This window comes from Apteryx mantelli, chromosome 2 (assembly GCF_036417845.1).
Source record: "Apteryx mantelli isolate bAptMan1 chromosome 2, bAptMan1.hap1, whole genome shotgun sequence".
Taxonomy (NCBI): Eukaryota; Metazoa; Chordata; class Aves; order Apterygiformes; family Apterygidae; genus Apteryx; species Apteryx mantelli.
In genome coordinates this window covers 35,035,976-35,060,036 of record NC_089979.1, presented here as the reverse complement: position 1 = coordinate 35,060,036, position 24,061 = coordinate 35,035,976, and the positions used below count along the sequence as shown (strand labels likewise).

General features: G+C 36.4%; 1 protein-coding gene across 1 annotated transcript in view; it reads right to left on the bottom strand.

Annotated features, from left to right (window-relative positions):
• The window catches only part of RP1 (RP1 axonemal microtubule associated), a 184,676-nt gene that overhangs the window by 72,864 nt on the left and 87,751 nt on the right, over positions 1–24,061 (bottom strand). The window contains exons 25-30 of the mRNA XM_067290018.1: positions 17,293–17,447; positions 16,542–16,620; positions 11,676–11,757; positions 9,597–9,652; positions 9,407–9,439; positions 3,328–3,497 (exon numbers count right to left, since the gene is read on the bottom strand). Of these exons, the coding sequence (XP_067146119.1) occupies positions 3,328–3,497; positions 9,407–9,439; positions 9,597–9,652; positions 11,676–11,757; positions 16,542–16,620; positions 17,293–17,447 (575 nt within the window). The remainder of the gene's footprint in view (positions 1–3,327; positions 3,498–9,406; positions 9,440–9,596; positions 9,653–11,675; positions 11,758–16,541; positions 16,621–17,292; positions 17,448–24,061) is intronic.

Genomic DNA, 24,061 nt, shown 5'->3' with positions numbered 1-24,061 from the left:
ATGCAAGGCACTGTTCTTTAAGGACCAGGGAAAAAATCTTTCCCACTGTCTATAAAACAGCAGTAGCATGGTTCTGTGATGATCCTGCAGGAATCTCCTAGCTCCTGAACCATAACTCCACAGTATGCACAATAGCCACATGGCAGTAGCTTTACATTGAAAAGGGCACCAAACTTGTCCTCCCTGTAAGCCTAGCCTGCCAGGCTTGCCACTATTCAAGACCATCCTAGACTGCGATGCACATGTGAGGAGGCTTATGCCTCTTGGATTTGGCACACCCTCACAGAGTCCTGACTTGGTCTCCACCACTGCTTCATGTAAAGGGAAATATTATGTGGGCAGCATTTTATGTCAAGAGTTTTTCATTCATGCTGTGTATGCTGCAAAGGATATCACTAGCCCTGGTGCCCTAAGTGGTCTAATTCCTCCTAAAAAGTGCACATTCATGTCTTATTAAACTTAATGGGAACTATTTGGATTCATCAAGAAGAGAGCACACAGCTTCTTCACACATTTAAATTATGGTTCCTTCACAGGCAACAAAATCATTGCTTCTGCTCTTTCACAACCAGACTACTGATTTGTAAAATTATTGCCTGCAGATTTACTTTCTTATAGATGGACCTCATGACTCTGTATCACACAGCTATTCTAAATGCCATGCACTACTTATTCCATAAAGCTCTGTAGTTTAGAGTTGCAACATTAGAGAACTCAGTTATCTTTATTTAACAGGGCAAGTCGTACCTCACATTTTACTTTGTCTTCTGCTACCGAAATTCGCAATTTTCTAGATGTGTACTGTATTCCTTGTAGGAAAAGTGCAGATAATATATACAGGAAAATAATTCCAGATTGCAGGACAGACTATTTAAAAGCCAATGTTTTCCTTTCTTTTTCTAGAATCACAGTTTCAGTGAAAACCATGACTGCCTTTAAACCAAAAAGCATCAGTAACCTTACCATCCACAATCTGTTGAATTAAACAACGCCAAATATTTTTAGTTGAGTGTATTACATATTTCTCCCTTTTTATGTTTTTTCATAAGTTTGGCCATTATTATCTTTTCTGTTCAGCTCCATCATTGTAATAGCACATTGCCATCACATCATTTTCGTAACCCTTTCCTGAGCAATGTAATGTGACCAATTTCACTTTGGAATATGACATGATGGGAAGGATAGTTTTAGGAATCCCAATCCCATGATTTGTCCATCAATATCACTTTATTCTTTACATTGCTATGTGCCACTAAACTACACCTGTTCTTTCACAGGAGATGATTAGAAGTATTTTGGACCAGAAAATCATTCTGAATATGATACACATCTGTGCATTTGTGTGAGAGTACCTGGAAAATCAGGAATTTACATGCATTCATGTCCTAAGTGTGCAAAAAAAATGTATCTCTAAGATCAAAATTAAGCCTACTGTTTCAAAGCAATGTGAGCTGCTTATAGCACATAACCTGTTATTTTTGCTGCACTGTATTACTAAAGAAATTTGTCTAAGACCAGGATCTTGGGGAGGTTTAAAAGTTCATTTCCTTCCACTTCTTCGTAGCCCTTCTTCCCTGTGACATCACATTATGCCTCCAACATGGTGCTGCAGTGGGAGAAGGTGAGCAAAGCTTCTGTATTCTTTCAAATAGCTTTAGTAATAACAAAGAAAGAGAGAGTAAAAGGAAATCAGATTTATTAGCTGAACTGGTTCTGAAGAAGATGGTTTTTGAAGATATCTGCAAAACCCCAAGTGCTCCTTTATGTCAGGCCTGCTATTCTGACCTCCTTAGAATGGCACAAAACCTGCCTTGTAAGCAATATGGCAAAGAGACAAAATTTCAGGCACAATAAACAATGCTCAGATAGTATTAAAATTTTGATACAAAGCAACAAAACCAAGGACAAAAAAAACAAGGGAAAAATACAGGCACTAACCCAAAGCTAATCCAAATTATGAACAAGTATTTAAAAAGCCATTAGGATGGAACGCCATTAGGATGGAATATGGTATTATGGTACAAAGAATGGTAGAATAGGACAGGCAACCAGATTGATACATAACAATACTAGTTTCTCCTAGTGTGGTACTATGCCACTGAAATTAGCTGATCTTAATAAGCAAAACATGCCACTTTGGAAATTACTGAAAAGCTGGATGCAGTAGAGGCAGTGATGCTTGCCATAATCAAGCCAGTTGGTGTGGCTGTTCCACAGACAAGATTCTGCCTCTATTGACCTCTCTAGTTTATGCTGATGGGTTAGGAAGATCTTTTCATTGCTCAGTCTGTTTTCTGATAAACAGTTGCTTTCTTGTCTTTAACAAGTACCATTTATCTCTTCATTTACTCCCTGTAAAGTTCCTAAATTGTGTTATCTTGTTATTTAAATTAAAAATTCAGCCTGAATCAGGTCATTATGATGAAGCTCTGATACAGCTGCTTGACAACATTTTCTCAATGTAGTTTTGCCTTTGTTTTCAAAATGTTTATTGCAGCCATTTAAACGTCTTTCTGAGCTTTATAAAACTGCCATGAATGCAAGCTGGTTCTTTCTTTTGACTGGCTAGAAGCTGCACTTCCATGCCAATCAACAGAATTTGCAGTGACTTAGCTTAGAAAGTCAGGACAGAATTTAAGCATTAAAAAGATGCTTTAGATGAATCCTCTCAAAGCAGCAGGATAAGTGTGAGGTGTACAGATAGTTAGGACTGTGTTAGGATTGCTTTTAATACTGGCCATGTATGTTATTGCTTCAGGGCTCACCACACTTTGATAGGCTTGAATGCATTCTCCTGTGATTTGCAATTATCCAGAAAAATCCTGTGTACCTGCTGGTCTGAGAGACAGAACCATATTGGAGGACAGTGGAGACAGCTTTACAAAGACTGGAATAATGAAAAGAAAAGCGCACTTATGTCCTCTGGGCATACTGTCCAAATCCTTCATCTTCTGCATTCTCAAGTAATTGTATATTGCTTTTCATATAAACTGCAACTCAGGATTCTTTAGAGAATTGAAAAAATACAAGACAAGATCTGGTGAATGCAATAAATTATACAAAAGGGATCATTTTTCCCCTTGATACATATTCTTGAAGGCACTGAAAATTCAAAGAGAACACTGTAGACCTGGCTGCAGTAGAACGGGACTACAAGCATAAGACAGCCCAAGATCTAAAGTTATATCATTCCATCTTTGTAAATAAAAAGTCATTTGTAGCAAGCAAACTAGCATTCCATATATATATGCATATATATATATATCTCCTTTGGCTAGAGTGGAATATCATGATAATCTCTCTGTAATACTGTATTTTGTGACTTACAGTGAATTCATCTGTTGCTCTGGGTAGAAAGCATACATATCCTGGATTTTGTGGAGAAAGCAGAAGGTCATCACTTTTGCCCTTTGAGCCATAAATCACAAGGGTTCTTCTACACTCCTGTGGCTCTGGGGAATCTCCATCTGTTTTAACCTTCACTCTCCATTGTTGTGCTAAATAAAATGAAAACATTATCACATATTTCATATTAAGGGAGGACAGTAATAGATTTCATTATTATTGTTTAAAGAATTTAAAGAATGAATTTATATACCATTTTATAAAAATACACACATTCCTTCTCTTGAACACAATTATAATTTAAATAAGACTTGATAAACACAAGACAACTGTTGAAGTGGGTATACAAGCAGAAATTAATATCAAGGAAGCAAGAAAAAGAATTTTTGGTGAGGTTTTTGCATTCTTTATAACAAAATAGTTGTTTTAACTGCAGTAATTCAATTATTACATTTTAGTTCTTAAAGCGTTCATGCACGTAATATGAAAAAGAAGACTAGCATTTTGGAAGACTAGTATATGATCCATATTTAAGAACTGCTGGCTGGAATACACAACTAGTTTAGTCAAATAATAAAAATTAAGCCTCTTTTCTCTGATATTTCTAACTTAATCTGTCATGTTGTTTGCTTATTTGTAGGATAAGATCATTCATTAGGGTCCAATCCAAAATCTAGGTAATTCCAAGGAACTGCTTTCATTTACCTCAGCCCATGGATTGGGCCTTTCAGAGGTTCTTTTTGGTAGATGACCCATACTCATAATAATGATTGTAAATCCAGAATGCAACCAAGAATGTCTATCAGAAAGGATTCATTTGTCCTGTTCAAAATGCAGCAGAAAACCATTCAAGGTGTGGAAAAAATATGTCTGAGATGGACATTATACACTAGAAAGATAATTAACTGGTTGAATGTAAATCTTCACCTGAATTCAAATTGAGTTTTTTGTAGAAAAGACACTTGATCCTGCATGGCAAAGGGAACTTAACAGTGAAAGGAAATCAAAACCCTATGTTTAGACTGTGACCAGTACTGTGATAATAGTATAATTTGCTAATGGAGTTAATAAGAAAAAGAACTATTTCATGAATGTGTGTAAACCTACATTGCAATGTGTTGACAGAAATAATTTTAAAATAGTTTAACTTGCAAATAAATTGATGTGATTTTTTCTCTTAAAGTGCCATGCGCTTTTTTCATAAGTTTTGTTTTCCTCCACCTGCTTGGAGGTGGAGATTGGGTGAAAGCCTGTTTTGCTTTTCTCTGTTTATGATTTTTTCCCTGTTCTTTGCATTGTTTTATTTAACTTATTCTGGTTTCCCCTTGTTATAGAAGCTTTTTCTGCATTACATCTCCCTGATTCTTCTGGGCTCAGCTACAAAACAGCAGGCAAATAAACATCTCACAGGCAGTCTGCTGAGTAAGATGCTAGCTGAAAGGATCCTTCCATCTGAACTCTTTTTTTGAGGTCATTTCCAGGAATGAGTCAGACTTTGCCTAATGAGGAACTTTTGTTGTTTAATATGTATGACAGCTTTGAATTTTATCTCCCTGTGCCAGGTTGGCATGTGGTACCCTTCAGGGTGTCACACTTGGTGAAGTCAAGCATCATTTGAGCTTCTGCCATTCCTGAGTACTCTAAGGGCTTACAAATTCAAATTCTTGCAAAGACTCCCACCATAGCCCTGAACCTCTTATCCACTCCAACCATGTCCCATGCAAGCTCCTTCCATTTTAAAGGGTGTCACAGGTACACAGCCAAGGGGAAATTAAGATAATTTTGCATTATTGTGTCTCCCCAGTGAGCTTTCCTTTTCTCTCCTAATTCTCCTCTGGATCAGGAAAGAGCAAGCCCTAAGTTAAGAGAAAGCAAGGATGCATATCTGCCTGTTTCCTCCTCCAAGAAGCAGCATGTTTGGAGAACGTATTTCAGGCAATGTGATTTACTTTAATTAATATCCATGATTGCATTTTTAATCATTATTTCAGAAGAAAGGCTAAGACACCAGGTGGGAGTTTTCCAGGAAATGAATCAGTGGTTAACAGATTTAAGGCCCCTTAGCATCTGTGACTGCTTGTTCGCCTACATTTACTTTTAATGCTTCCACAACTTGGTAACTGAGCTAACCCAGACTGACTGCATTTTCTCTCAGTTCAGCAAATTCATTTCAACCTGCTCATGCCAGAGTAAGAAAAGAATGTTTTGTCTAATATTATATTCCCTCAGACAGCTACTTGGTAAGGATGGCTACACTAGAACGGAGACTGATTGCAAATGCCTATTTGTTTCAGTGATTTCTATATCTCTTTTCAGCAAATTCCAAATAACTCAGTAACACCTGAAAATTAGATAGCTGAGTCTGAGTATGTCATTTTCTGTACTTCATACACATGGACACATAAAAAAACATACTTTTCCCCTGATATCACTGAACTGCATTAGCTTCATTTCAAAGTGATTAGTGTTAGAGTGTTAATTTACTTTTAGGTTATGTGCAAAGCTATAGCCATTTTCTTTGAGACATCAGTATGAGGACTGTTTAAATGAAAGGCAGAGGGGAAATAGACTTCTACGAAAAAAAGTCAGAATTCTCTCTTTTCTGAAATAATATAACCAAGGCTCTCATTTCATGTTACTTCAGAGATGCATGGGTCCTTTCTTGACTTTAAGAAATGAAATAGGATCAACCATAACAAAATCCTTCCAGAAAGCCTTTTAACCACCACTTTGGAATCTGAAAGATGCTTGCAGCATAACCGGGAAAAATCAAACCTGCAGTGACTTCTGCACATAGCAAATTGGGTAGGATAAAATATAAAGTTAATATTTTGTAAGATAATTCAGAAAACTGAAAAAGGAGGGCTTGATTTTCTGGGTTTTTTTTTTGTTTTTGTTTTTTAATATGAATAACTTAGACATTGTTAGAGGATTGCCACCATTGTTTTGAGGACATGGTACTCCAGTTTTCTTTCACTGGTGTTTTGGGGGTGTAAGAGCCAAAATGGTATTTACACTTCGCTAGATGTAGGACTAGGTTGCTTACTTCACAGAAATTGTAGAAATTTGTGTTGCTTGTTTCACCTGTCTTGCAGGACCTTAAGGCGGACCAGTGAGACTATCTGTCTTGTTCCTGTTTCATTAAGAAATTCAGCCTCCATCTGGCAATATATACTGTCTTTGATTTTTAAAAGCAGGACCAATCTATTTGTGTTTTGGGCATTCTGTGATTATTCTTACTCCGTTAGCAAAAACTCATAAGTTAGGGAATGATTCAAATGGAGTCGCAGACATAAGAAAATCTAACTTATAAATATCTGTTAACTGAACTGCTTTCATTAATGTTGAACTATATTTTGTACATCACCCACAAAAGCCCACAATACCACAGAGCACCTTGTGATCCACACTGCAGGAATGCAGCTCCTTTTAACTGACTGCAGTATAGACAACATTGTAATACACTATGTCTTGTCTCTTTGCTTTGCAAGAAAATCCTTTTATTATGTGCTATTTTGATACTCCACCTATCTCGAAGGGGGAAAAAAAAGAGAAAAGAGAAGGAGTAAATAGTAAATTTTCCCTGCAGTATAAGAAACCTTTAGCAAGGGATGAAAACTCCCATTTTCCCTCAGAACAAGTTCATCATTTGAGAACTGAGAGTAGCTATCCATCTTCTGCACCAAGGTGATCTACTTTAAGTCTTTTTCTCTTGCATCAAGCATAGATGGCGGGATCAAGAGAGTATAAATAATTTTGCTATTGTGCTTGATTTGATAGAGTCTCTCCACAATCTATAGATGATGATGAGAGAAGTTGATATAAATCTACCTCATTTAGGCAGAATCCATAACCACCTGCAGCATTTACAGGGATCTGGAATTTCTGCTTCATTAAAGTTGGCAAAATGCCAGCCTGGCTGAAAAAGAACCAAGTCCTCAAGAAACCTGCTTAGCAAAGATGACTTTCAAACTCTATTCTTTGGTTACGTGGTTGAGCAGCTTATTAGCCTTATCCAAAGAGAATGAGATTTCTACCTTCAGAGTGACTTACTGAGTGTTTTGTTTTGAAACCTTTGCTTTAGACCAGACCTAAGCACATTGATTGCTATTCTGGAAATCACCAAACACTGGATTATGACAATCATAACACTTGCAGAGTGTAGCTGGTATGGAATCTGACCATGTGAATACACAAACATTGGCTGCGTGACATCAATACTCCGCTGCTTGCCTCATACTTAGCAAATGTATAATATATGCAAAGTTTTCACTTCCTCTGTGAATGGGACTGCCTGTTGCTATTATCTGCTTTACTATCTGAAATCACTGTTACAGCTGCTGGGAGAATTTAAGGCAAATACTTTTTCTTCCAAGATTCTGCATCTCTGGAATTTTCTCTAACCTTAGTACTGTATCATGATGGATTGACACAGAACTGTGTACAAGACACCTTTCCTGACCTCTTTCACTGGATGCTCTCCTATAAAGCTCAATCTTTTCACGTGCAAGATCTACAAGATAACCAGCAAGGCAACACAAATTAAAATGTGAACAATCCTTATATCTGTTCTACTCATCACCTCTTTTACACAAGGCATAAAAAGCATGATCTCAGTTCCTCACTGAAGCAAGCTTCTGGGTAAAGAAAAGATGGCTGAAGAGGAGTTCAAGCTAACCTGATGCATTGCTAAGTGGCAGAATACGCTCTAACAAATGCTTTCTTTCTTAAATTCTTTATTATTCAGAACCTCAGATCTCATCCTAACAAATCCGCATACAATTTTGGGGTCTTCCTGGACATCTTGATAGTGTGAAGTTTTACTAACTGATTAAGAATAAGTTGCTCCTTTCTCTTCATAATCAAAATATTGTGCCTTATTCTTCTTGACATGCACAAGCTCTTAGCAGTCTGTGCATCTATGCCTGCTTATTGCAACATAATAAAGAATGAAGCTGCACCGGAAAAAGATGAAATTAGTACCAAAATATGGTTTATTATCTGAATATAGGGTGAAACTGATATTATGGATGCAACTCAGAACCATGCGCTTAACAGAATGCAGAATCCAATTCCAAGTCACTCTTGTGAAAATCAAATATCTCTATGGGAAAGTCTTTATTTACTTGAGTTAATCAGCCTCCTCTTGTAAAAGTTATGATCCCCTCAAACAGTGAAACTGTTGGCCAAACTGATTGAATGCAAGAGATTTCAATTTCATGGGAAAAGGAATTAGATTGAGAGATCAGCACTCATCCTACAAAAGACAAGCCACCATTTTCAGATGTAAATGAAAATATTACTTTTTTTACTTTAGTTTCTCTCATAGTGTTCCCAGACAGTTACACAAAATACGCACTTACAGTTAAAGGTTCATAAAGAAACTTGCATTAGTCTGTTTCTCTTTTCTGGCTAAGGAAAAACACAGAGATGATATCTCAAATTTTAAATACTTGGGAGGTACTAGCATTTTACAATGATGGGACCGTCTTTGTAGGTATATAAATAAACAAGTGGGTGGCTAGTTTTTTCTTAACATGTTTTATTAATTCAGGCAGTCTTTGTCAACTGAATGAAATTACTGCATTTAGTTTCATTAATGGATTTGGAGCCTAAGCCCACATCATTTTTGGCTACTTGGGGAATACCCTGATGGACTTTGACCTCAAAATGTTTCCACTGTCATTTCACAACACATTTTTCCAGTTGCTGTTGTTTGCTAAGAGATCTGTCCCAATGTATTAAATAACAATAGCACTGGGATAAACAAAACAATAGTCAAATCTCTTCTCAGAGAAATTTCTGGCTGATTTGGGGACAGAATAGTAGAAATAGGAAGAAAACCAGAAATGATTTGAGAAAAGTATCTTTTCCTCAATTACTTTAAAAGACTTGTCATTTCTGTAGATCTTTACCAGCCAATTTGTATTCATTTTCTCTCCTAGTTGATTGTTTACACATATGAGGAGGAAGATAATCTGCTCCACTTATTTATCACTTAATACTAATTTGGAGGTTAAATTCAAATAGCCAAAAAAATGGTGTAGAAAACAATTCTCACCTTTGGAGAATGCCTTCTTTGAATTGCCATATTCTAAAATATGAACAACAAAAAAGTTTTATGTGAGCAAGTTTTATTATTACTTTTTTTCTTAAGTCATGGTCATATTCAGGAAGTTCTTCAGTAAGTACTAGGCATTGAGTATATACTATATTGTTATAACACAAATTTTATATAACAAAATACTTACTTTTGGCAGTTAGCTCTCTTTCAGTTTTCCCATCATCTTGGTATTCATCTAACCATCTTTCATTGCAAAAACAAAAATAATGAGATTAATAACAATTATCATTCATATTACAAGTGATGTCACAATTACCTTCACTCTCTTCAACAGTATTTTTATACTTTTTTGACATATTATGCCTTGAAAATACTTCCTAGACCTAATTTTATTTTATATTTTTATCATAGTTAGCCTTATTCATGTTCAGGGAGAATTTGACTCACTCTATTACCAGCAAAAAAATAGAGATTTGCATGGAAGTTTACACCATACAAAGTACTAAGTATCTATAGGATCAATATTCAATTGTACATTTTTGAGGGAATGGTATATAACCTTCAATGTTCAGTTCATTGTACTTAAAATGTTATATAACCCCTGGAAGGAATATTCCAGACTCCAGGTCTGGAAGTTTCTAGAAATTGTATAGATAGTCAGCAATGAACTGAATTTGTCTTTATCTTTTCTTTCATACTGATGAATTTAAGGAACTTTTCTGAAATCTCATTTCACTACAAAAACACATTCATACTCCTTCAGTCGATCCCCCTTGCTGATATAATAACACTTTACATCCATTAACAGTTTTCCTTATTTAAAAATAAATAAATATGTGCTATCAGCTTCCATTCTATTGGCTCCATGCTGATGTAGCTTTTGTTCAAACCCGAGTATCCATAATATATTTCATTTCTTATATATAACAAAACTATGTGAATAAATCTCTTGTGCGTGAAGACTAGACTCCAATGAATTTCCACTATTGTTGTAACAAATAGCTTGATTAACCTTTGTGAACTATCTCCTCATTCCCTCCTAAGAATGAAAAAGATCACTAGCAGTTTCTAAAAATACAAACTTTGACACATTGGCAGCACTTATTCTGCAGGCAAAGAATGACAGAACCCTTCTAGGTCTATGCATAATGCCTCTAATCTTTTTCCAAGGCCTTAATAAGTTCCTTTTGACAAGGCAGTTTTACAGCAAGCTCAGAGTCTTCATTAAGTATCCCTCCCTTAGGAAAAGTCTCATAAAATCTCCATGACTTTAAAGAAAAAATTGTCTCATTTGTCTGCTCTTCCAATAACCATCTTCAATGCACACCAAACCAATTAAACAGCCTAATAGCCAAAAAGCAAAAATAAAACAAAAACCTGATCATCAGAATAATAGTTTTGAGAGGAGTAAATGGTTCTTAGCTAATCATTTCCAGGAGTCTTGCAAACTGAAATCCTGCTTTTTGTAAACAGAAGGGATTCCTAAAGAAGTAGAGCTATCTTTAAAGAACTTCTACAGATTTTCATGACTGTAAGACACAGTTCCCAAAATAACATGGAAAATATATCAGCCATGTAGCCTAAATTCACAAAATCTGGAAACCACATACTACAAAATATAATTAGCTTGATCTAAATTATAATTCTTTAAATGATTACTACTGTATTAAGTACAGTTGGACATTTTTCAGTTTTGCTCATGGCAGCAAAATCCTAGACTTAGTAAGACAGAGAAATAGCTATTTGCTAAGTGAAAGAAAATATTTTAGATCTCCTTTAGGAGGAGTGTTTACTATTCTTTGCATCTACAAAGGTCTTTTCAAAGAATTCCAGCATTTACATTTAAGGTCTTCAGTGACTGGGAAAGAGAAACTGACTGAAATCCATATAACTAGATCTTGCCACATAATACTTTTTAAAAGACAGGGAACTGAAAACATATTTATTTTCATGTGCTCTGGATAGATAGGTAGGTAGATAGATAGATAGATAGATAGAGGAAAGATCAATGCATCTTTCCTCCTACACAACATTGGTTTTGGGCTTCTTTGCCTTATACTATGACTCCTTCCCATACCAAAGAGCAACCTGAAGGTTTGCTGGGAATCTTTGACTTCAAGATCTAAATTTTGCATTTCATGTCCATTGAAAAGCTCTGGGGCATTGCTCATATATCTAGGTTGTATGCACATGCCTGTTCTGCAACATTTTCCTTAGGCTGCTGGCAGTTTAACAAAATAATTCTGTTTCTCCACGAATGACATACCTGTTACAAGGAAATACAACCTCTTGAGTTTCCTTTCCTTCTTCATGTTTAATGACAATCTTATCCAGGAACCATCCATTGCCTGTATTGAAATGACAAAAGTTTATCATCTGAAAAAATGTATTTTTAAAATAAATTTAAAGAAAAAAAAGCCAAAAATGTTTTTTTCGGCAGAAAAGCAGATCCCATTGGGACAGAACTCATCTGAATGGATGATATAAATTAACACAGTGAAAGCTTTATCATTCTACGTCTCTTGCAAGAGGTACAATATTCTTCCCTGCTTTGTTGTGTTTTAATTTAAAAGGATGGTTTTTTTGCTTGGAGACGAGTATATGCATATATCTGTGAACTGTGATGACCATTCACATCCCAGTCTATGTCTTTTGATTCCTTGTGATCAGACACAAGGATGTTAGGACAAATCTGCTTATGCAATTGAGATCTGTGTGAGAAATGGAATTCTTGGTCCTCTGTTAGTGAAATTGTTATTCCATGTAACAGTATCAATTAACAGACCATTAATATCTACTGTTCTCATTTCCCTGTGTGCTTACTTAGCTTCTTAAAAATATATGCTCCAGCTTTTACAGTATATGTTCATTTAAATACACTACAAAGTCAAAAAACTGTGTAAATCTGCATGAACATTGGATTAACAAATTCTGATAGAAACAAGGTTGTTGAAAACAAACAGAAGGTGTTCTTCTGGACATGTGATAAGACTCTTCACAAAGCTTTTCAAATTTGCATTTTTAAAGCCTAAGTTTCAAGGGCATGTTTTTGTTTATCTTTGCCCTCTATAAAGAGAGGAAAGGACATTCTTTACAAAACCTATTTTTTAAAATATGAAGTATAAAATTTATTGAAGTCCCTTTTTGCCCTCTCGCCCAAGGAAACAGCACGAAGAACTTTCTTTTGGTCTTGCAACAGGAACTATTTAAATCTATATAGCATGTAAACCACAAAGCACCTAAGTAATTTACAGACTCTCCATTGAGTTTACTTACCTTCTACCTGCAACTTTGTGATAGGCCAGAGAATTCACTTTCTACCAGTAAAGCTACACAAGTGGTAACACACTTTTAGGTGCTATAAAAATTGTAGACATTAGCAATGTAAATAGTAAAAAACAAGACAAAACAGACACCGTATTCTTAGGTTATGACCTATCCATTAGCATGACATTAAGACTTATTGGAGTATGATTGCTACTGGCCTACTACATTGCCAGGATAAAATAATGTTTAAGAATTGATTTACCAGAGGGATAGTATTTCCCAAAAGTTAGTGGACAGGGCATTGGTCCAGGCTTGGCTCAAGGACAGAACACTACCTGCACAGTCAGGGAGCACTTCCCAACCTACTTGGGTTTTTCAGAAGCCTTAGCCTTCCCAGGCACAGGAAGAAAAAAATAGGGCTGACAAGGAAAGTGTTTATAATTTTCATTAATAAAAGCATGTATTACCAAACTTCAAAGACCTACGTGACTGTACAAGCAAATTAGTAATAATCTTGCTATTCTCTCAGTCTTCCCCTTACTGTCTATGTTTTGTTACATTGACTTCTGCATCTAGTTTTCAATAAAGTAGTAAAAGGTGTCTGTATATAGAATACCTCTAGTGCTGCCTAGGTTCGTCTTAGCTGGCTTAGGCAATCTCCTTAGATGTGTAGTTGTTAAATTATGTCTCATCTTCTCACACACAGAGGAGCACAAAGGAACACTGGCTGGTCGGGGAAGCCAAATAAATACTCTGCCCCAGCTCCTCCCAGGGCTGTCACAGGAGAGCCGTCAACCCCATGGTATAGATGTGAAACCCATCACTATGAGTCAATGGGAGTAGCTCTCCAGAGTACCTTTCGGACTAGGGGCATGACTGCCTGCTGGATTTATTATGGGATGCTGGGGAAAAGCCTCTTGGAATTGTACAGGACTTGCTACGGGATGTTTAGGGGTGGAAACAAAAGTGGGGGAAAGGAGGGATCAAGGTAGTTTGGGGAAGAACAAATGTGGGAAAATAGAAGAATAAGGAGATAAAATGGGTAGGTCACCTGTGAATGGATTGCTGGTCGGTACGCTTGTCACTCCATACTGTGTATATACATGTGTATATATTTCCCACTAATGGATCTTCTGATCAGCCGGAAAGGGGAACAGGATGAGGCTGTTGATACTATTTTTATTTGTGTGAGTGCTGAGTGTTTCTGTCTGTGTTTATCTGTGTGGCTAACTGTGCATAAATGTACATGTTACATATACATATACGTATACACATGCACATGTATAAGTGTTTGTTTTATATGTGTGTTTGTGTATGTGCCTAGTGGGAATACATGCACAGCCTCACTACTGGTTGGTCCTGGGGACACAGAGCTGCGGCAGCCTTGCCTGTGGCAGCTACCGTATTTGTCCTCTCCCTAACAGTAGTAACCATGGCCACATCCATCCTGCTCTCTTAGATCACTTCCAATAACCATCTTAGTGACTGTTACACTTATCCTTCAAAGCCCTTTTCAAACATTCTGTCCTTACTGTGTCTGCACCACTCACAACTTGTAATATTTCTTAAGAGGTATTGCTTGAGTCATACCATTATTTGTCAGTACATTGTAGCGAAACAGCACGAGGAATGTTTTCGTCAGACCCACACGACTGTCCTATTTATCTTTGTGCTCTGCGTCTCCAGCTGCACCCAAGTCTGGAAGTCCCTAGAAGGCAGCAATCTCTGTCCCATAGTGAGGGCTTGCCTGAACAGTTTGTGGAGCAAAGTGATATTTCCATTTCAAGACTTAAGCCCCAGAGCACATTAGGATGCTCTGCAAGCTTCCTCTATTGCTCCCCAATACTTCAGACAGTGCTCAAACTCCCTCTCCTTGTAAGGAAACTACTGGTCGGGCCAGTATTCATCAGCACACAGGCAGGTAACTTTGAAATAGTGCAAAAAAAGAGGACAAACTCTTCTTGTGTAAAAGCACAGGCATAAAAGGAAGGCACCTCTAGAGGTGAAGGCTGTTTCAGCAGATAAAACTCATCATCTAGTGACTTGCATTTGACAAGAGCCAAAAGCCTGTTGTCTAGGACAAAATTCCTTTTCTTTCTTCAGTCACTGTAGCTGTGGGAAAAGATCTACGCCCTATAGTCTAGGAATCTTCCAATGCACTTTACGCTGCTTTTTGGTACACCCCCAAATACTCTGACAAGTCAGAACTGTACATGATCCAGGTGGATATAAGGGCATTTTCCAACCATGCATCTCCAAAGAAACCTGCAAAAATTTGATCCTGACCCATGACTCTAAACCTCATAGAGTTTTCCATCTCTCTCCTACCCCAAATAAAGGACATATCCCATTATCATTCCAGGACAGTTCCCAAATCAAGACTAAAGACCTTCTGCTCAATCATTCAGGCAACTGATATGATTAGAACAAAGGACAGCCCCATCTCTAACGGAATGCACTTTCCTCCCTTGGATCCCCCCAGAAGACTGGGTCTCTGGTTGGTCTTCATCCTGGCTCACCAGGTATTTCCAGTTTGCAAACCCCGGCTTATTTGGGGCTAGTTTTGGAGACAGTTCAAGAGAGGCCTGCAAGATCTGTGTTGAACACAGTGAACAATCATAATTACCCAGCCATAAATTTTGTTATACATAGAATCCAACCTGTCTTCCTACTAAGACAACTCTTCATAAATACAGATTTTGGAATCCACTGTCAAAGGAACTTAGGATAGCTGAGCCTGGTGGCAGATTTACTCTGCTGACCATGTGATACAGCTATACTGCCTGTTAAAGGAGACATGAGGGAGAGGAAAGAGAGCATGGTATGGAATACTGGGGACAGAGTGAAGGTAAGCTCTACCATACTGCCTTCTGGGATATGTCTTGGCATACTAGGATGTGCAACTCTCAGGTATGTGGTCATCTATATTGCCGAAGGGAGCATACTATAGAGAATTACAAAGCTACAAAAGTCAAGTTAACACCCCATACCAAGGCCATCCTAATGAGGCCACTCCTGTGATACTCACAAGTGTGCTCAGAGACATAAACAGTATGTGCAGTCAGGATATTTGGCATTGCTTGAGGCTATTCCAGAACAGAGTAGAGTAAAAGTGCTTTTCTAATCCACTGTGGCCATGAATTGCATTAAAAATCCTTCTCTTCATTTAACCCCTTCACAGCCACTAGTCTGCAAATATATTTTCAGCATTTACATCTTCACTGCTTTTAAAGGTCATCTTTCTCTTCATTTACTTTGTTCTAGAGATGCACAGCTCAAGCGCTTCTGTGACAAATTCTTCTCATCACAAAATTCTTTTTTTTATGAAGATCCTGCAATCTGAATGCAACACCATTCACTGGAGCAGCTCCACTTGACTAGCACAGATGAAATAACCAAGTCTTCTCCCATTCCTCAAAGCAGCAAAGATATTACTCTTTAGTTATTCAAACTTTGTTTCATAATACTGAAATATCTTTAATTGCACTGAATACCTTTTTAACTCTGCTTTATCCTTGTCTTTACTCTTTGTCTAATGGAAGAACATTTTACCCCTGTCAGCACCACAGAGGTAAATGAGTTTTACTTCATGAGTTTTCTTAGAAAGCTGTATGCCAAATAAATAGTGCTCTATTATAAATAAACTTGAAAACAAAGAATGAAATTATATTATTTGACACTAAATTCATGTCCTCTTTGCTGACCATTACCACTGTATTCCATCACAGTGACTAGTCCACAGGAAGGCTTCTTATCACCTCAAGACCTTCTGTCACATTTTGTATGAAGGATGCAACATAAATAAAGTGTATTGTGTTTAAAAATGACTTGAAAACAGATTAGTTGCTAGGAATTTAAATCCCACCTGGACCAGTTCCATCATGGCTAATCAGAACTTTCTCCAAGCCTCCCAGTGAGACAGCCTTTATGCAGAAAATATCCATCTGTAGAACCATACAAGGAAAATGATAAAGGTCTGGAACATAGCTATTTTAACTAGAGCTACATTAACGATAACAATATAGAACAGTTACTCTTTTTTTCTGTTTTTGCAAAACGAATATTGGTGTTGTACATGGGTCCTGGCCCAACAGTAAGGATCCTTCAAAGCCTTCCAAAATAAATACCACCTTAAAATTACTCCAAAGAGACAACCCTGGATTCCTTTGGCATGAAACAATGCTCAGTTGCAAAGAATTGATTTGCCCATCTCTATATTACATCTTCTAGCCCTATCTGCCTTGCCTCTCTTACCCAGATTGGAAAACATAATTGTGGTTAAGGATTTAGAGCTTGATTCTAAGATTCACAGTAGTCTGTTCATGAGAGCAAAAATGCATTCATTACCATTTTGACTATATGTCTAATGTAAATAATCAACAGTACTCAAATTCTAATATCCAATGCTCTCAGTAAATGATTCATTCAAAATCAACAGATAAAAATTATTCACAAGATGAATTGTGTAAGTAATTTTGAATACAAAAAATATGTGACAAAATTAAAAACTGCTTGAAGAAATTTGTAAACAAAAAGATATTTATGTTTGTTGAAGAAACGGTTTGCTAGCCATAATTCACTTTCTCTGACCAGAAGCAGCACTGCTTTTACTTCACCTGTCCATGTCGAAACTTTACATTATTATTCTTAGATTTGTGGAGCTTCCTCTTGCCAGCATCTCCTCTCGTTCCAATAAGATTGATGTAAACATTAGAATCTGTTTCAGCACCGAGTTTAGAGCCTGTGTATACGTGGATCTCATACACCAACACTAGAAGAAGAAAAACCTTGAGATTACCCTTATTGCTTTTACATGATTCAAAAGCTTTTTCGTCAAAATTTGGCCAGGGGACTGTACTGCCTTTCAGGTTTAGAAATAGCAACACTAACCATGCATTTGTCACTTCCAGGTTCAAATCTTGTAATTCTCTGCACAGAAATATGAATATGCTACCCCTAAAAAGCTGCATTTACGCTGAGCACAGCAGCCCATCTGCTCAGGAAAGCAGGCCATCAAGCAAGTGTTCCCTAGGGCTCCATTTTCTTCCCTCACTCCCTGTTGAGTATTTATGGCTTCAGGATCTAATTTGCAAAATCCTTCTTGGCAAGTTATCTGGAGACCATCTAACTGTGCCTAGTCATGGTCTCAGACAACAGTTATATTCCACTGGTTCCAAAGAACTGTAAACCTCCATATTTGTGCAAAACAGAATTTTCTGGGTGACTAGTCTTCATTTTGTCTTAAAAAGAGAATAGTAATCCTGAAACGTAGGATTTTTAGATTTTCACATCACATACAATGGTGGGCAAGTAGATGAATGGATCCCCCCAATCTATAAAATGACCAGCTGGACACTCGACTTGTTTTTGAAGGCTTCAATCTTTATCACTAGTAGATGTGAATGCCTTTAATAACAGCTCTCAATTAAAATATATTTATGACTTTTTAAATGCCTCTCCTTCTAGTCTAGACAAAAATCTTACAGACACAAAAATACATGCTTATCTTCAAAGTATTCTGGAATATCATTCAGGGTTCCTGTATTAATATATTTTGAACCACAGTAATATTATCATTGTAATTAACCAGATATGAAAACTTATTTTTTTAAATGATTATTTCTAGTGATTACATCCTATTGTATTTAATTGCATTTTTTTCTACTTATTATGACTTTTATAAAGTATTTTTCCTGTTTAGATCTTAGTGGCAATTTTTCCATGAAATGTTTTTATTCTAATCACAGCTGGTCATTTCTTCTGCTACCTAGCAGATGATAGAGAAGATCACTGTTCCACTAATGGAGATCTTTAATAGCTCTTTGGAGTGAAGAAAGGTAGTAGAAGCTCTAAGGAGCATAGTTAAGTGCAGCCTTTAAGAAGGAGCTAAGCTGAAAACAAAAAATTATAGCAAAATGTTTGATACCAGACAATAGTCTACAAATATAAATTAAAATAGTATTACTGTTAAACTACAAGTAGCTAGTAGAATCTGACATTTCTATATATTTTTTATTCACAGAATCCCAAAGCAGCTTATAAAGTTCAAACATCATGTCATCTATCACTAAAGAATAGCTATTTCTGGTACCCTGTGCCTGGTATTCGGTGGAGAAGACAGGTGGTAAAATAATACCACATACAGTTTAAAGTTAGGAAAGACCACCACATGTATTTGAAGGTAGGAAGGAAATGTTGATGGTAGACTGTATGCTTTACCAAATTAGAATACCTTTTTAATTCATATAAAATTGCCCTAAATTGGCAAGGACAGGATATCCAACTCTTTATCACTAGTACAAATGTGACTTTAAAGAGGAGTGGCACTTCCTGACCAGCATTAGTATTTACTATAACTGCAAGCATTCAATGCAGCTCTCACATCCATGAATTAGGACACCACCACTTAACCTGTGAAATGTAATTAATCTCAAAAACACACATGCACATCTGCCGAAATTTTTCAAAGCCTTAGAAAAACTAGTTTCAATGTTTCTAGCAGAAAAACTTGTTAAAACATATGGTAGATATGAATGGCAAGTGACAAAGAGAAATGGACCTGATAATCATCATAATTATGCCATATATCCAAATGACATTTCATAGCATAACTCTTCATATACTCATACCGTGTGTAGACTAGCAACAGGAGAATACAAGATGAATAAGAAACTGTTCAAAGGAGGAAGGATAATGGGTGACAGAAGACTAAGAAAGGAAACGTATGCAATGAAGCAAAGAGCCACATTAATCACAAAAGGAAGAAAATGTTTCAGGGAGCGGTGAAGGTAAGAAGACATATTTCCAAAAGAAAACCTAAAGATTATATTCAGCTATTACCAGCCATTTGAATAAAATGGCTGGGCTGCCTATGGAAGAAGCACTACTTCTCAGTAAAAGCAGAGAAATATCAAACACTAAGTCTGCTCCACACTTTCACTCTTACTTACACTCCCAATTTTGAAAAAGGAAAACTTCCATGGGAGCCCAAGAAAGGATGTAGATTGTTTATATTATGACTGTTTAGGTACAGAAGATTGGCACCTGTATTACTTAAATACACAAGTAATTTCCATGATCAAAACTGCAAAATTTAACTAACCATAAGTGCAATTGTAAAGCCTAGTTCAGGCTTTTTTTAAGAAGCCCTTTAGTAAATGATTACAAGAAGGAAATACCAAGAAGTTATTTAATTTCTGGAGGGAGACCAAACCAAATGGATTATGTGCAGGACACACCAGAACAGAGTAAGAGAAAAATATAACACAACACAAGGACATTAACAGATAAATAAATTACAATTGTTTTGTAATGCTGTGCATCTCTGTGGTAACCAAAGAGATGATAACGATCTAAATCTTTCTATTGTTACAAGACTAAATAATTCAGTCTGAAGTAGAAAACATGTACATGCATCTACACTTCCCTCACCATCTGGAGAATGTTAGACCTTACATTTATTTAGGCTACACAATCTGTATTATTCAGAAAGGAACCTCCTAAACAAAAGGACCAATTTATATTTCAAATTTTTGTACGCATTAATACTCTGTGAATTAGAAGGTTATACTGGAATAATAAGTGGAATGTTCATTTCCCTTAACTTGTATATAAGTTACAGTGCATTTTATAGGAAAGGCACAAAAAAAGTTAAGGAAGGAAAGTATTCTCCAAACCACTCTGTATATGCATATTTAGAACACGCGACTACAGAGAAATGCTTGGACATTCATATAAACAGATTTGGTATGTTAAGCCATTTCTGAACAAATGGAAACCTATGCACAGACTAACTTGAGTGTATCCAATTTTGTCAAACTTTGTCAAGGAGTTTCTTTAGGTTGCTGAACAGCTACGAAAGATGCTAGTGTTACCGTCTCCTGAGCTATGGCTTGCTTAAATTATAAGAACAGGAAGGGGCATGCCACTCTGTAACAGACAAGACAAGGTACACCAATAGTTTGATAGGCACAGGAGACAGACACAACCAAGGCTGGAGAATGAAGCTACCAGCTGAATGCACTGCTGAGATAGCAAGACTCGTCATAAATAAAATTTGCCTGTTTGTAGCTTTGCTGCTTTTTGTTCACGAAAAAATTTTTGTGTGCATACAGTAAAATAAAAAGACACTAGAAGATATGTTCCATCTCTGTATCTCTTGTTTTGCTTCCTTTGAGAAACTGACCTGCTTTAAAGCCCGCATTGCTGCCACATTTGAAACGGCAACGTTTCACTGCAATAAGAAAAAGCAATCATAAAAATTTGAGAATCCCAATGGTCTAATCCTCCATTCTGTAGTAGTAATTTCATTTTACTATACTCTACTGATTTAGTGACAGTAGACCAGCTGAACAACGGGGGTGACAAAGCAGAGAAGTAGGCCCATAGTTAAAAAGGGGAAAGAAAATGTTGGAAAATACATTGTAAAACCAAACACTGAACAGAAGTCAGGAAATACTGTTTCAGCATTCTGAGAGGGACCTGTTAGACTACATCTAGGCAGCTCTATCTAATGTCAGGCTCATCAAAGTAACTGAAGAAAGGTCTTGAAAAAGGCAATAACTGTGATAAAGGATGTAAGAGGATTAATTAATAGAGAATGGCTGGAAAAAACTCAGCCAGCACTCACTAGAAAGAAAACGACCTTTTGGAAAACAAATGATTGAAATCTTCGAGTTGCTAAAAGGGTAACTTTAGATAAGCTCTATAATCAGAAAACTCCAGGATTTGAGTGCATGAATCAAACAGTTGAAACAAGGGAGGTAAAATGTTTTCAGGCAGAGGTGGGGGTATTCTAAAAGGCCCCATGAAAGACAGACATTAAAATAGTATAATAACTATGTTAAAAAAATGGCATAGGTACCTAATATCAAAAATATTATAAGAGTCATTGAGCAGAATCAGTTGTACAAGCACCAAATCTGTACTTGCTCAGTCCATAAAAATGTACTACTGCTAACTCTTGAGATTTTATCTGCTAAGTTTCATGACTTAGAATATTTGGTGCTATTTTTAAGCCCCATTCTCAGTTTCTGGTATCTATTGATAGCATGAGAACATGAGCTATCTGGAAAAAAGGGGATAGAGAAAGGAAGTTTTGCTTGTTGTTTATGAAGAAAATGCAATCACCTAAAGGCATCCTAATGGCCTAACAACATGCAAATAAAGAATCTTTTTTTTTTTCCCAGATTCATTTTTATGGGGACCTGAACAGGGTTTCTAAAACAGAGGGTTTGATATATTCCTGACCACTGGCCAATGGCAAGAGTTATTTTGGCCCCATTCTGCAAGCACAGCATATGAACTCTCATTTCCTTCTGAAGGAGGAATGTACAGACTTCAATGACCTATGGCATTTTCCTTTGGAAAACATAAACAGTGAGCAAGCATTGCAGGCTGCTTTAGACTGAAAACTAAGTTAATACTTTGATAGGTTTTAGGAGAAGAACAAAATAATCCTAATAAGATTAAACAAGAATTTTTCACAGAGAATAAGAAAATGAAAGTTTTCACAGCATAAATATTTGTCTTTTTTTTTGCTGACTTAATATAAATTATTGTTCCATTGTTAGTTCTTTTCAAAGCCTACTAAAGGAAAAGCACAGTCATTATTTCAGAATTCTAGTTAAGAGCAGGTGAATTCAAGACAAATATAACTATCACTTATTACTCAATGAATGTTAGATAAGCTTCCTCTGCATTACAGCTGTGTGAGCCTAATGACACTGGTGTGCCTACAATACATTAGTTTGAATCAAGAAACTGAATCTTCTGATTGGCCCTCCTTATTTCATTCAGACTTGCAACATGGAGCAGCTTTGGAGGAAAAAATAGATTCTTTTTGGATGAAACTAAACCACAAGATATATTCCAGGAAAACACTTATTATGATCTAGCCACAATTGGCATCAGCCCATGGGAAAACGCTAGAAAAAATCCAAAGTGACTTCTCCTGAAATGCACGTAATGTGGACATTGGATCCTTAGCACACTGGATTCTTAGCACCAGCTGTTTCACTGCATGAATCCACTCCCATCAGGCTGATAACGAAAACACAGACAAATTGGTCAGAGAACACAAAACCTAGAGAAATGACAAATGAAGAAGCATCACTTTGAGTAGGATACCATATTAGTGTCAGCTTTTTGAAGTGACTAACGAACAGTCAGAAAAACTAAGGAAGATTGCCAAGGTGATAAATTTGGATAGAAAAGAAGGAATTTCAGAGCAGAAGTTAAAGAAAAACTGATAAAATTTGGAAATCACTTAGGATTTGAGGAAGAGAATGAAGACTACAAGGTCTCAGGTATCTCTTGGGAATATAGTAAGGTTTTGGCTGGAGAAAGGGAAAAACAGGGTAAGGGAAAAGTTACCCTTTCTGCTGAGGGAGAAGTTCAGTAATGAGTGTTAAAGAATAGCAATAAGAAAATACAGGGCATCCTGAGTTTAGCTTATATTTGTTCATTTTGTTTAAAGTTTTCAGCAAATCATTTTTATAATTAAGTAAATTTAATGCTTCTAGAAGATACCAGATTGAATTGAAAGTACAGCAGACAAATTACTAAGTCATTTATAATTGTCATTAAGTAATAAGTAGTACATCATTTGTTCTGCTGGAGAAAATGACTCAATGTGGTTTGTCCAGTACTTGTAAGCAATTACCCTTTACAAGGGAAATGCAAATGGATAGTGTTTCATTTGCTTGTTCGTGAGAAACTAAATAGGAAATCCTTGGGAAGTCTTGCTGAGTTTATATTGATTTTTGATTTAAATTAGCCTAAAATCAATATTTAATTTGTAGCAATAAGCTTACAATTTCAGGAAATTTCCAGATCCTTTTTAATGTATCTTTTCTTAAAACCTTGAGAAGCATGTTTTTATAAAGATAATGCTCCTTCTAAAGCAATGAAAGATACAGTAGATGCACCATTAAAAAGGCTAAATAAATGTGCTGTTTTTAAAATATTCCCAGTCTTTGATAGCATTGACTTGGTTTCTCACTGCATTTCACCTTGCTTCATTACCTGCAACAAAGCAAATGGAGCGTACCTACCAGAATATTAGTACTTTTCTATGAATGGTATTTCAGACTACATAATGCTGATTTGAGTTCTTCATGTTGAATTAACAGCTGAGACAACTTAATTCGCTTCTGCACTATTTTTCTATTGCACCAATATGTGATATTTATGCCACCATAGCAACCCAATGGTGATACTGTGGCATATGTTAATCATAGGGCCTGGTTCACCCTGCTCAGTCCCAGTTTTTGAAATCTCTTATTAAAGTCACTAAATGTTCTATGGAATAAGAAAAAAATGCAGAGGAGAAAATTGGACTGGCACGTACGTGTTTCTAAGTATTTTATAGTCTTTGTAATGAAG